At 35.1% G+C, this 14,372-nt stretch overlaps 1 protein-coding gene across 1 annotated transcript; it reads right to left on the reverse strand.

Moving 5' to 3' along the window:
* Positions 1-1,249: 1,249 nt before the first annotated feature.
* LOC128564326 (olfactory receptor 1102-like) lies at positions 1,250-2,284 on the reverse strand. The gene has a single exon (XM_053559821.1). It carries the CDS (start codon positions 2,171-2,173, stop codon positions 1,250-1,252), a length of 924 nt encoding a protein of 307 aa, XP_053415796.1. The 5' UTR covers positions 2,174-2,284.
* Between the last annotated feature and the right edge of the window lie 12,088 nt (positions 2,285-14,372).

Here is a 14,372-nt window from a genome sequence, read left to right on the forward strand (position 1 = left end):
TTTTTAGAAGCTGAGTCTGGCTATATCATCCAGACTGTTTCAGCCTTACCAAGTAGCTGGGACTTAGATGTGTACACCAAAGCACCTGGCCAAAAATGGACTGCACAGAAATGGAATAGAAAAGTAGTTACAAAGGATACACAGTTTCATCTAGAAAAGAAAAGATCTTGTATTATTATACAGTAGGGTGACTACGACAAAGACCAATGTAGCTTCTGTGTCAAGGTAGTTAAAAGAGAAGATCTTCACTGTTATCCCTCCAAAGAAATTTTAAATGTTTAACGTGATTTATGTTAGAATTACTCTGTATTATTATGTAATGCAAATATGCATGGAAACATCACACCGTACATCATATACATGTATAATGACTATCAGTTAGAAATTGAACATTTCATTAAAATAAATAAAAATAAACATTTCATTAAAATAAATAAAAATGGTAGGAAATGTGATTTTTCTCCAAATTTGATCATTTATCTTGTTCATTGAGACATGTACAATTTGTAGGCTTTCAGCTAGTATGACAAACAGAAAAAAAAAAGAAAGGAGAGGAAAAGAGAAAAAGAAGAGATGAAAGAACATGGGAAGAAGGAAATAAGGAGGGAGAGAGAGAGACAGGAAGGGAAGAGGGAGGAAGGGAAGGAAAAAGAGACCCATATTATTAGGAAATGAGTAGATGATGTAAGTTATACTAGTATTGATTTTGAGATTCTATTACCTTTTCAGGGGCAGAACTAAAGTCCCAGAAAGATGACTGTGGAGTTATCCAGAAAGGAAATATTTGCAATAGTACTTGGCAGGATTTAGAAGGGTGTCTAGAACTGTCGGGTCCACACAGGATTTGGAAAGCTGCAAACAAGGACAAAGGCCTCAGAAGAAAAGAACCCAGCCAACACCTTGCTCTAGGAGTTCTAGTCTCCATATTTGTGAGAAAATAAATTTCTCTTCTTTAAGCCATGCTGTATCTGGTGTTTCGTAATTGTAGTCCCAGAAAATTAATATAATCAGTATCAACATACGTGTATATGTGGATACGTGTTTATGTGTGTGGTATGTATGAACTTAGCAAGAAGCACAGTTCTTCTGCACGTGCAAAAAGAGGCGGCTAGACTGTTGACTATGATCTTTGTTTTAAAATGTTCCGTAAGAATAGAAAGGCACTAAAAAACTAAAACAAATGTTGATATTGAGACACTGGATATCTGTTTTAATTTATTCCCATTTAATGTTTAGTGTGAAAAATGCATTATACACTTATCTTTCCCACTCTTCTGATGGCCTCTTTTACATCATTGTTCCTCAAACTGTAAATGATGGGATTCAGCATGGGAATCACGATGGTGTAAAATACCGACACTATCATGTCGTGTTCCAAAGCATAGCTGGAACTTGGTCTCAAATACATGAAGAGGATGGTCCCATGGTAAATCATCACCCCTGTTAGGTGAGAGCCACATGTAGAGAACACTTTCTGTCTCCCTCCCACAGAACGTATTTTCAGAATTGCCAACAGAATGAAACCATAAGAGATCAGGACAATCAGGATGGTGATTATTTCAATGGAGCTCACAAAGTAGAAGAGGAGGAGCTGGTTTATGTAAGTGTCAGAAGTAGAAATGGTGAGCAGGGGAGGGATGTCACAAAAGAAATGTCTAATTTCACTGGATCCACAGAAGGAGAGGCTGAAAGTGGCCACTGTGTGTAACGCAGCATGCAGAATTCCCCCAACATAGGAGGTGGTGATGAGTGGCACATAGACTCTGGGTGACATGGTGACGGCATATAGGAGCGGGTTATAGATGGCTACATAGCGGTCATAGGCCATCGCAGCCAACAGAAAGCATTCTGTGGTTCCAAAAGCAACACCCAGAAACATCTGTGCTGCACAACCGAGGAATGAAATGGCTTTGTTCTTTGACATAAAATTTACTAACATATTTGGGGTAATGACTGAGGAAAAACAGGCATCCACAGAAGACAAAACACTGAGGAAATAGTACATGGGGGTGTGGAGCCGGGAGTCCCCAACCACTAACACAATCAGCCCCAGATTTCCCAGGAGAGTAAAGAGATAAATTGCCAGAAACAGAATGAAAAAGAGGACCTGCAGTCCAGGATCGTCTGTGAAGCCCTTCAGTACAAATATGGTCACTTTAGTGACATTCTTCATGTTGAAATCTCATCAAACAAACTTGAAGATATTCATAATATTGCAGTTCATATTACCATGAACAATATCACGTGTCAAGGGAATGCAAAGTGTGTCTTCAAATATATTTCTTGACAAAGGTTAATTTCCAAGCAGGAGATCAGAAGACAGTGAGAAGGTGGTGGGTTGAGGATTGATTTCACTCGCTGTGGAACAGGAAGGAAGAGATGTGTGTTCACTCTGGAGCTGAAATCACATCATTTCTAAAACCATTGGGTCACCTCATCAATTTACTGCTGAATTAAATTTGCTCTTTTCATTTTAATTTTAAATATAAAATAACATCAAAACACCAAATGAGAGGCTAAAAAAAATCTTAACATCCAAACACGTGAGAAACCATATCAATGGACAGAACATTGTAATAAAATATCAAAAATCTAGATACCAAAGAAATTGTGTGAAGTGACTCTCTATAACTAACTTATTTGTGAATATAAAAATTGATATTTTTAAAAAACCCTGGAGTAAATATTGAAAGAAAAAATAAAATCTTTAACATTTTAAATATATTAACAGAATATGGCAAATTATGTTATTTTTACAGAAGAGTAGCCTTTTGTACCACAATATTTCTAACAATTTTTAGCTCTTTTAGGTCTTATTGGGATTGTCTGAACAGAAATAATTAAGATTTGTGATAGACGATAGGCCATGGTAATTACATGATAGCTCTTGCTTCATTCAAATTTCTTTCTTAAATAGTTGTATTTATATTGTCCTTTCTTGCCTAAATAGTTGGCCATGTTTATTACTTTTGGAAATCTAAATTATTGATAATATGTACTTTTTTGTATTCTTCAAATTTATGATGAAAATTGGTAAAATTATCCTTAAAAAAGATGTTAGATAAATCCCTTTTCTTTAAACTTATTATATTTAGCCACTGTTGATTATAGATGGAGTGAAATAAAAACTAGATAGCTATTAAATGAGTAGAAATTATAAAATAGATTATAAAGGATAGTAATTAAAATTATTATATACAATAAATTTGCACAGTAAGACACTCAGCATTATATACTACTCAGCCATAAAAATAATGCTGAGCTAATATGCTTTATAACAACTTGGATGGAACTGGAAACCATTCTTCTTCTTATCACAATAATTGGAAAAAGAAATACCACATGAATTTACTATTAAGTTAGACCTAATTGAGCAACACCTGTGCCCACATATGCAAGTAAAACCCAATGGAAGGCAAGCAGTGGGGAAGGGCGTGGAGGAGATGGATGAATTCACACCTGATGGGTACGATGCACACCATCTGGGAGATGGCACACTTATAACTTTGATTCAAACCGCACAACAACAAATCGTATAACCAAATAATTGTACCCCATAATATCCCCAAATAAAAAATAAAATAAAATGAAAGAACAAAAGAACAGAAAAGAAAAAGCCAATCAAAAAATGATGTTAACATCATAAATCTACTTTGTAAATTTTAACATTACACAAAAAATTGTATATATGTGAATATATATGTGTGTGTGTGTATATATGTGTAAATAATTTATTTATCCAATAATATAACAGCAAATACATTTTTCAAAAAATGTATTTGGAAAAGCATGAACTGTGATAGTCAATGGTGATGTCTCTGGAATGGGTAGAGGGAACGGGAGGAACAGATCTGAGCAATGGAAATTTCGTTTATATGTAGCAAAGTATCACTTTAAAATAATGAAGCATACATGAAAAAGCTACCACTGAACAGCATTCCATGGCATACATATGCCACAGCTTGTTAATCCATTCCTGGGTTGGTGGGCCTTTAGGCTGTTTCCGCATTTTGGCGATTGTAAATTGAGCTGCAGTAAACAGTCTCGTGCAAGTGTGGAGACTTTACATCCTTTGTATTAACCTGGATGGAAGTGGAACACATTATTCTTAGTAAAGCATCACAAGAATGGAGAAGCATGAATCCTATGTACTCAATTTTGCTATGAGGACAATTAATGACAATTAATGACATGACAGGGTTGGGGGGAAGGGGAGGGCAGAGAGAGAGGAGGGAAGTGGGAGGTGTCCTAGTGTGTGACTCACCTTTCAGGGCAAGACACGATTGTAAGAGGGACTTTACCTAACAAATGCAATCAGTGTAACCTGGTTTCTTGTACCCTCAGTGAATTCCCAACAATAAAAAAAAGAAAAAAACTACTGCTTAGTGAGTTATGGAAATATGGTGTTTATAAGGTTGCGCATGTACGTTTGTGTGTGTGTTTTGTGATCCAATAGTGGTCCATCCTTAGAGTTTTGACACAGTAGTCAAATATAGATGAGGTATAAAGGGAATCAAAAGAAATAAAATACAACTTTGGTGGATATAATTAAATCTACCTGTTTCTTTTTTAATGTCATTAGTAGTCATAAGAAAAAAGGTCAGGCCCAGTACAATTCTAGCTGTCAGTTCAATGATATCACTGGTTCATGAGAGTAGCATAGGAATTGGAATTTTAAATTATGTCTTAGCCACCTGGCTTTATGAGTAAACAACATATGATGACAGGCCTACCCCACAAAGAGTTTCGTTTTTTAAATATCAATATATTTGAAGGAACAAGCAACAAAATGATGCATAGCCAGACAGAATAAATAAATGTATAAAAAGTAAATATAAAAATAAGTTTCCTTTAATATGTCAATTTTGCTAATAAATTTATAACCATATAATTTGACTTTTTTGTCATATATTTATTTTTTGATTAGCTAATACTGGGTTACAACACCAATGTTGTGACCAAATAATTAAAAAATGTATGTAACAAGAACCTTGAGCTTTATGTTATATTTTTAAGCTACATATAATTAATATATTTATTTTATGATTACTAATACACATTCAAACATTATTCTATCAGGATTAAATTCTGTTAATTCTCAATTTAATGTTTTGCCTATTTTTTCTGCCCACTCTTTCTGTGTTATTCTTTGTAGAATAAAATTTGGTAAATTGTGTGATCTGTTAATACTAAAAATAAACACACTATTTACCACAATTCCATTTATTACCTTACAGTGGGCCTAATTTTGCTTTGGGTAAATGAAATAGTGTAAGACTATGATGTTAAGCACTTCAGCTAAATTCTCCTGAAAGCAGCATTTCTATTAGATGCCAAAGAAGTTAGACTGTGTTGTCTTTATCAATATTAGACCATACTGAAAATCCTTAGAGAGATAAAGGGGAAAGGACTATGATTCTTGAAGTATTTAATGATAAAAGATTGATTCTATTAACATAAAATGTATAAATTCATGTACCAATACAATTTTTTTTTTTTTACATAGGAATATACCTAATGAAGGAGGTGAAGGACCTCTATAAAGAAAATTATGAAATCCTCAGAAAGGAAATAGCAGAGGATATTAACAAATGGAAGAACATACCATGCTCATGGATGGGAAGAATCAACATTGTTCAAATGTCTATACTTCCCAAAGCAATCTACCTATTCAATGTCATTCCTATCAAAATACCAACATCATACTTTCAAGATTTGGAAAAAATGATTCTGCATTTTGTATGGAACCAGAAAACCCCCCATATAGCTAAAGCAGTTCTTAGTAATAAAAATAAAGCTGGAGGCATCAGCATACCAAATTTTAGGCTGTACTACAAAGCCATAGTGGTCAAGACAGCATGGTACTGGCACAAAAACAGAGACATAGACACTTGGAATCGAATTGAAAACCAAGAAATGAAACTAACATCTTACAACCACCTAATCTTCGATAAACCAAACAAGAACATACCTTGGGGGAAAGACTCCCTTTTCAATACAAGGTGTTGGGAGAACTGGATGTCTACATGTAAAAGACTGAAACTGGACCCACACCTTTCCCCACTCACAAAAATTGATTCAAGATGGATAAAGGACTTAAATTTAAGGCATGAAACAATAAAAATCCTCCAAGAAAGCATAGGAAAAACACTGGAAGATATTGGCCTGGGGAAAGACTTCATGAAGAAGACTGCCACGGCAATTGCAACAACAACAAAAATAAACAAATGGGGGACTTCACTAAACTGAAAAGCTTCTGTACAGCTAAGGAGACAATAACCAAAGCAAAGAGACAACCTACACAATGGGAAAGGATATTTGCATATTTTCAATCAGACAAAAGCTTGATAACTAGGATCTATAGAGAACTCAAATTAATCCACATGAAAAAAGCCAACAATCTCATATACCAATGGGCAAGAGACATGAATAGAACCTTCTCTAAAGATGACAGACGAATGGCTAACAAACACATGAAAAAATGTTCATCATCTCTATATATTAAAGAAATGCAAATCAAAACAACCCTGAGATATCATCTAACCCCAGTGAGAATGGCCCACATCACAAAATCTCAAAACTGCAGATGCTGGCGTGGATGTGGAGAGAAGGGAACACTTTTACACTGCTGGTGGGACTGCAAACTAGTACAACCTTTCTGGAAGGAAGTATGGAGAAACCTCAAAGCACTCAAGCTAGACCTCCCATTTGATCCTGCAATCCCATGACTGGGCATCTACCCAGAAGGAAAAAAATCCTTTTATCATAAGGACACTTGTACTAGACTGTTTATTGCAGCTCAATTTACAATCGCCAAAATGTGGAAACAGCCTAAATGCCCACCAACCCAGGAATGGATTAACAAGCTGTGGTATATGTATACCATGGAATACTATTCAGCTATTTAAAAAAATGGAGACTTTACATCCTTCGTATTAACCTGGATGGAAGTGGAAGACATTATTCTTAGTAAAGCATCACAAGAATGGAGAAGCATGAATCCTATGTACTCAATTTTGATATGAGGACAATTAATGACAATTAAGGTTATGCGGTGGGGGAGGAAAAGCAGAAAGAGGGACGGAGGGAGGGGGTTGGGGCCTTGGTGTTTGTCACACTTTATGGGGGCAAGACATGATTGCAAGAGGGACTTTACCTAACAATTGCAATCAGTGTAACCTGGCTTATTGTACCCTCAATGAATCCCCAACAATAAAAAAAAAAATACAATTTTAATAGAAGATTGAAATTCCAGATATCTTCGGTTTGACATCTAGAGGGTGTGTTTGTGCAAGGGAAGAGAACTAATACCCATTTACTGACCACTTGCTAAAGGAAGAGACTTTTGTACGTATTACTTTATTCCATCATTCTGACAACTCTCAAAGCTTGTCAGCGGCACAGGCAAGATTCAGTCCCGTTTCTTCATCACAATGCATTCACTCTTCACGAGTTTACACCACCTCCCATTAGGCCCTGGCGTCATTCTGCCAGTTACTCCCCAACCCGCACCAGGTGAAATGAGACACAACATGATTTCTGATGTGTTTGGATTTTTTTTTAACCATTGAGACTGCAGAAACATTACAAATAAGTAGTAATCCAAAATCACAGCTAGATTACATAGCTAGCAAAACTAACTACCAGACTTATTATTTTGTCATTATATCAAAACATAAGCCACTCGATAGTTGAATAAATTGAATGTGTTCTTGGCCTCTATGAGAAAATTCCTGATGGCTCATTCTTTAAACTGGTCTATCCACTCATATTGAGAAAATGAAAACATATCCTCTATTTGGAATAATCTTGACAGGAAAATAAATTCAATATTTTTATTTTTGTCATTGTTTTCTAGGATGTTCTGGTTTTCAGTTCATAGATAACTTTACATAAATGAGATGTCGATGAATACATTTTATTTACCTAGGCCGTAGGAAAAAATCATAGTGTTTTGTATTATGTACTTAATAACCTACAGTATTTAGTACAGAATGACATATTTGAATTTGAATTTTTAAGTTTTAACTACTAAAATACTCTGGAAATTATCTAAGAATGTTTCCTACCTGTGAAACAGCAAATGCAGGTTTAATTACGTTATTAATATGGTTCATTGAGATTGTTTATATACACTTACCTGACCGTTGATGAACCCCACAGGAGATACCCAAAGGGGAATATATTTCAATTATCATCTGGTTTAAAATAACAATGTGATCATCTACTCAATAACAAAAAGAGTAATAACTTTGGAAAAAGACATCACATACTGACATTTATCAAATGAATAGAATTCATTGACATCTGGCTTGAAACAAAGGCATATAAAAATGTTTTAAACTTAAATAAAAAATCTTGAGATATGAAACACAATTTTATGATATGGCTTCAACATGGGTTAGAGCCTAAATTCCCTGAGGCCCAGGTTCCTTATACTGATAGACATAGTGTAAACCACTTAATTTTGTTATGAGTCAGTAAATATGCAAAATTATACTAATGTAAACTCACTGTATGTTCCTTGCTGAACCTAGCAGACAGATTTGCCATCATTGAGACTCATTATACTTTTATTCTGTTCAAGTTATAAACTATATTTGCAGCGAATAAAGGAAGATCATTAGACGAGGTAGTAAGAAAATTATAAAAAATTCCATAGAGAGGGAGGAGACAAAAAGTTAACAACTCTGTAATGCTCCATAAAACATTAATTTTGTGCATGATGAATGGAGATTAATCTATAGTTACTCAGATAAAAGAGTATATACATACATCCCACAGAGACAGAGACATCATGTGTATGTACACAGACACCCGCACGTAAGCACACACATGGGGACGTACACACGATATGTTTACACATACACCCAACTCTAGAACTTAAAGGGAGAAATGTATCATCAGGACACCAGGAAGGCACAAAATCATATTTACTGTTTATCTATTTTCCAGATTCTCCTGATAATAGCCAGGTTGGAAACTAGCGCTCTAGTGAAAATTTCTCAAATTGAAGTCTAAAGCTGTGAAAGGAATTTCATGATCATTTATACATTTGTACTCAGAGGGTTTATTATGTGAGAGAGAAATAGAAAAATGTCAGGGACTACAAACACCATGAAGACACGCAAAGCCGAGGAAGGGATAAAGGTGATGTTGTGATAGGGTTTGAACATATTTTAGAAAGGGTGCAGGGTGTACCTCTATGGCTGGGTGGTGCCAGAGTGAAAAGGAAAATGAGAAAATGACAGAGAGTTTTTCTGTCGTGAATTTATTTAAAGATTTTGTAGTAAAAGGCAAAAGATTTATACGATCTGAAGAGAAGCCAGAGTATTATTCTTTTTAGTAAAGTATCTCAAGAATGGAAGAAAAAGTATCCAATGTACTCAATACTTTATGAAACCAATTTATAATTCTCACATTTTCTTATGAAAGACAGATCACAACTATAGCCTAGGATGAAGGAGAGAAGTAGAGGGGGGTGGGGGGAGCTTCGCTAGAGGGGGAATAAACAGTGGAAACACATCTATGGAACATATTTTAAGGGTACAAGTCAAATCTACCAAATATAGAACATAGGTGTTTTAACACAATAATTAAGTAAATGAGGTGAAAGCTATATTAATTAGTTTGATGTAAGCATTCCAAATTGTATTAAAAAACACATTGTAACCCACAAAAGCATAAATGTATTCAAGGTCTATGTGTATATGACTTAATAAATGGAAGAAAAGAAAATGTTTATTGCAGCCCAATTCATAATTGCTAAGTCATGGAAGAAGCCCAAGTGCCCATCGGCCCACGAATGGACTAGCAAATTGTGGTACATGTATACCATGCAATACTATGAGCCTTAAAGAAAGATGGAGACTTTACCTCTTTCATGTTTACATGGATGGAGCTGGAACATATTCTTCTTAGCAAAGTATCTCAGGAATGGAAGAAAAAGTATCCAATGTACTCAGCCCTACTATGAAGCTAAATTATAGCTTTCACATGAAGACTATAACCCAACTATAGCACAAGACTATGGGGAAAGGGCCAAGGAAGGGGAAGGGAGGTGGGAGGTTTAGGTGGAGGGAGGGTAATGGGTGGGGCCACATCTATGGTACATCTTAGAATACGTTTGCGATTGCACTAATGTACACAGCTATGATTTAACAATAAAAATAAAAAAATAAATTTTAATGTTATGTGAGCTGTGACACCATGGCCAAAAGTGAAAAAAAAAAAAAAAAAGAAAATTGTGTAGAAAGCGAAGATCACCAGAAAACTGAGTAAACACTTTGTTATGGAAAAGAGACAACAGAAAAAAATAGTAAAAAAAAATGAAAGAAACTTAGGAAAAGCAGCCATAAAAAATAAAGAAAACTCTTATTAACAAATCTCAGAATTTCCCGCAAACAATTCCTAAACATGAACATCAACAAATTAAAAAATTAATCTGAAGGAAAGTGAAAAAATAGATAAAGGGATTTTTGTTCACAAAGTATATCAAAACCCACTTCCATTAGAAACTGGGAAAAATGTTTTAAGGTCCAGGCACTCAATAGAAGCTAAATCTTGTTGAATCAACACTTTTGCACTCGTCACTGAGTCAACAGAGAAGGGAAATTATTAGTGGGACCAATAACACATAGAACCCATGAATTTTTAAAGCCCACCACTGAAAAGAGAGGACAGTTAACTGAGTGAGAATCTCAGAGGAACGAAGCTGGAAAACTGAAAAACAACTTTTACGAGCTCCAAGTTGTGGGTGAATGAGAACTCCCATGTTCACCTAGGCTCAAAGCAGGTGTCATGAACGGACTGTGACAGACTGAAACAGTGCGCAAGAGCACAGGGGATCTCGAAATAGGGAGCTCTTAGTCATTTTGGGGAAGGAAACTCTTCACTTTAAAGAAGAAAAAGCTGAGAAGAGAACCATCTTGAAGGGCAAGACCTCCTTCACTATGGGGTCCAAGAAACTGTCAGGAGAAAGGATTCATGAGTCAAGCTTAGCTCCGAGAGTTAAAATAGCTGTAAAATAACATTTTAGTGCTATGATAAATGCATAAGCATGATGTGCGAAAGCTGCCTGGTACCAGCCTCCTGTGTACTAGCCTCCCGATTCTCAAGGTGCCCGGCACGTTTATTTTATTAATTTATTTTTTCTTTTCTTTCTTTTTTTCTGCGTGGCATATTTACACAGTGGGGAGCAGGAAGAACAGAGTTGAACTCCATATGATGATATTTAAAGTACAAAAGAATGAAAATAGTATAAAAATGTTTTGAGAGCTACTAAAACCTGAGTATTAAATAAAACCATATAGATAGAATTCAAATGAGGCCAAGGGTGGTAGCTCATTCCTATGATTCCAGCACATATGAATTTAGGAAAGCGACAATGAAATATTATTCAGTACTAAAAATAAATGAACCGCCCAATCATAAAAAGGCACAATGTAAACTTGAATCCGTATTATTGAGCACAGTAAGCCTATATTCAACTGGGAGGCTGAGGTGGAGGATTACTTGAAGCAAGAAGTTTTCAACCAGCTTGGGCAACATAGTGAGACCTTGACTTTTCAAAATAGTAAATAGTGATAATAACAATTAGCTAAACATGATGGTGTACCCTATAGTCCTAGCCATTTGAGAGGAGGGAGGATTGCTTGAGCCCAGGAGCTATCAGTGAACTATGATTGTGCCTTGGCACTCCAGCCTGGGTGACACAGCCAGTCCCTATCTTTAAAAATATGAATTCACACACACACAAAAAAATATGAATTCACGAATGAATGAATAAGTAAGCTGAATAAAAGAATGAATGTAGAACAAATATTCAGTTAGTATTCAAAGTATATTCTTTTTTTTTTCTGAGAACACAGAACATTGGTAGCATCTCCAGTAGCCCCCATCTTCCACGTTATAACCATTATCATCCCCGCAAAGACATCCCCAATTCTGAAGCAATGGTAGTTTTTCGAAGTCAGGGTTTTGAAGTATTACTATAAATTCAGAAAAAGATTACTATATGAACTTTGATAAACATATACACTTGTGTAGGCGAATTAAATTACAGAATATTTCATCACCCTAAAAATATCCTCTCTTACCACTTTGTACCCCATAACCTCCCTTTACCCTACAGTTCTGGAAACCACAGGTGCATTTCCTGTTGTTACAGTTTTGCCTGGTCCAGAATGCAATATAAGTAGAATTACATTGTGTGTAAGTTTGAGTTTTGCATCTTCTATTTATCCATATTTGAGACCAGTCCATGAACTTTATTAGACTATTTTAGGTCTATCTATCACTGAACAGAATTCTATTTTATGGATAGAACATAATTATTTTATCAATTCACTAGTTTTTTGGATATCAGCTTATTGTGCTCAATAATATGGATTCAAGTTTACATTGTGCCTTTTTATGATTGGGCGGTTCATTTATTTTTAGTACTGAATAATATTTCATTGTAAGTTTCATACATTCATAAATATATGAATCCATTTATTTACTGAAGTAAATCTCAGTTGTTTCCACATTCTGGCAATAATGAACAAAGCTGCTATCAACAATGGTGTGCAAGATTCTTTGTGGACACAGATTTCAACTCCTTTGGGTTGAAATTTCCAAGAAAAGGAAACTGAATTTCAGAGGATTTCTCAAACAAAAGCACATAGATAATTAGAAGCACAGCTAAAACTATGTTCTGCATATATTTTTGCCCTGAGGGGTTATTTTATTCCAGGGCTCAATGTGCACTCATGTAATCATTTGCATCATGTAATTCATGGCTCCAGATCATCTACGTCTTTGCTACAGGAAAACAATCCTTTTGATACTTTTATTGTCCCAGGAGAGAATTCATTTTTTTTTCTTTTTGAGGCATCCCTGCAGAATTCAAGAAGGCCTAAGGACCTGGGAAAAGGATTAAAATGAAAAATATTTATGTAGTACCTTAGTTGAGTGTAGTTGAGTGTTGAGTGAGCAGTTCATTTCCAAAGGTAAGAGGGAAAGCTTTATATCCTCATTAAATATTTAGAAGCTATAACCATGAATATAAAACTAACATGCATTCCTTAACATGCAAGTCTAAGAGAGAGTATTCTTCTTAAATTGAAACTGGTTTTTACAAATTGAATTGCATGCCTTCCTGGAAAATAGAAAGGAAAATAAGAATGATTATCAACATGTTTCAGTAGATATAGCTATAAATTAGGAATTTGCTTTAATTTATTAATAAAAGGGAGCCATCAGAATAGGGGCAGTAAAATTATATATATATATACGATTTTGAAAAAGTACTAACTAGAGATAAAATTAACTTTCAATATATCATTGGATTGGTTACATACTATTTTGGGATAATTTTTCTTCTTAATGGAAGAAGATAATTTTTATTCTTATGGAACAAATTATAAAATCATTTAGTGGTTGGGAAATTGATCTAAAACCCACTGGAGCTTTTTGTTTGTTTAATTGTTTTCTCCTTGAGAAAGAGTCTTGCTCTGTCGCCCCGGCTAGAGTACAATGGTGTGATCATAGCTCCCTGAAAACTTAAACTCTCAGCTCTTGGTCTAAAGTAATCGTTTTGCCTCAGCCTCCCCCATAGCTGGGAGTACAGGCACAGCCCACCCTCTCCTCTAATGCTGTTGCTCAAGCTGGTCTCCAACTCCATACCTCCAGCAATCCTCCTGCCTCGGCCTCCCAGAGTGCTGTGATTACGCCTTGATCCACCTCGCCCAGCCCCATTTTAGCTTTTTAATGGTGGAGTCAAATTTGATAACTTTATGAAATAATTGTAATATATGAAGGTGTGATTTTTTATTATTTATGGAGGATAATGTTCCCAGAATTATGGCATAGTACAATGAATCTGTGATATAGTCAAGTAAAATAACTTTTAGAGAAGCCAGGACTTGAGTCCTGGCTCTGCTACTGTGTAACCTTGGTCAGTCATGGGCGTAGCTGGGCCTTAGTTTTTTCATGTATAAAAGGATGGTGAATCATTTTTATGTTGTAGCTTATGTAAAATAATGTACACTAAATTTCTTACTCCAGTAGCTGACAAATAATGCAGTAGCTACTGCAATAATTTTTCTTCTTCTTGAGCTCAGAATGTGTAACATTGGTTCCATGGAAGCAGTAATTTATGTTTTCTGATTTTGAGAGTTGAGGAACAAATATTAATTTTAGTCTTCCTGATTAGTTATATTTTGCCAAAAATTCAGAATCTATATATTTTTTCTAGCCAATATCAAAGTAAAATAAGTTAGATATAAACATAGTCAGTTGTAATTTCCTATAAGATTTGTTCACAGAAATCCCTGTTTAGTGATCCTCTTGTAGTAAAGTATCTAAACTCAGTATCTTCCATCTATGAT

The sequence above is a fragment of the Nycticebus coucang genome, chromosome 14 (genome assembly GCF_027406575.1).
Source record: "Nycticebus coucang isolate mNycCou1 chromosome 14, mNycCou1.pri, whole genome shotgun sequence".
Classification (NCBI taxonomy): domain Eukaryota; kingdom Metazoa; phylum Chordata; class Mammalia; order Primates; family Lorisidae; genus Nycticebus; species Nycticebus coucang.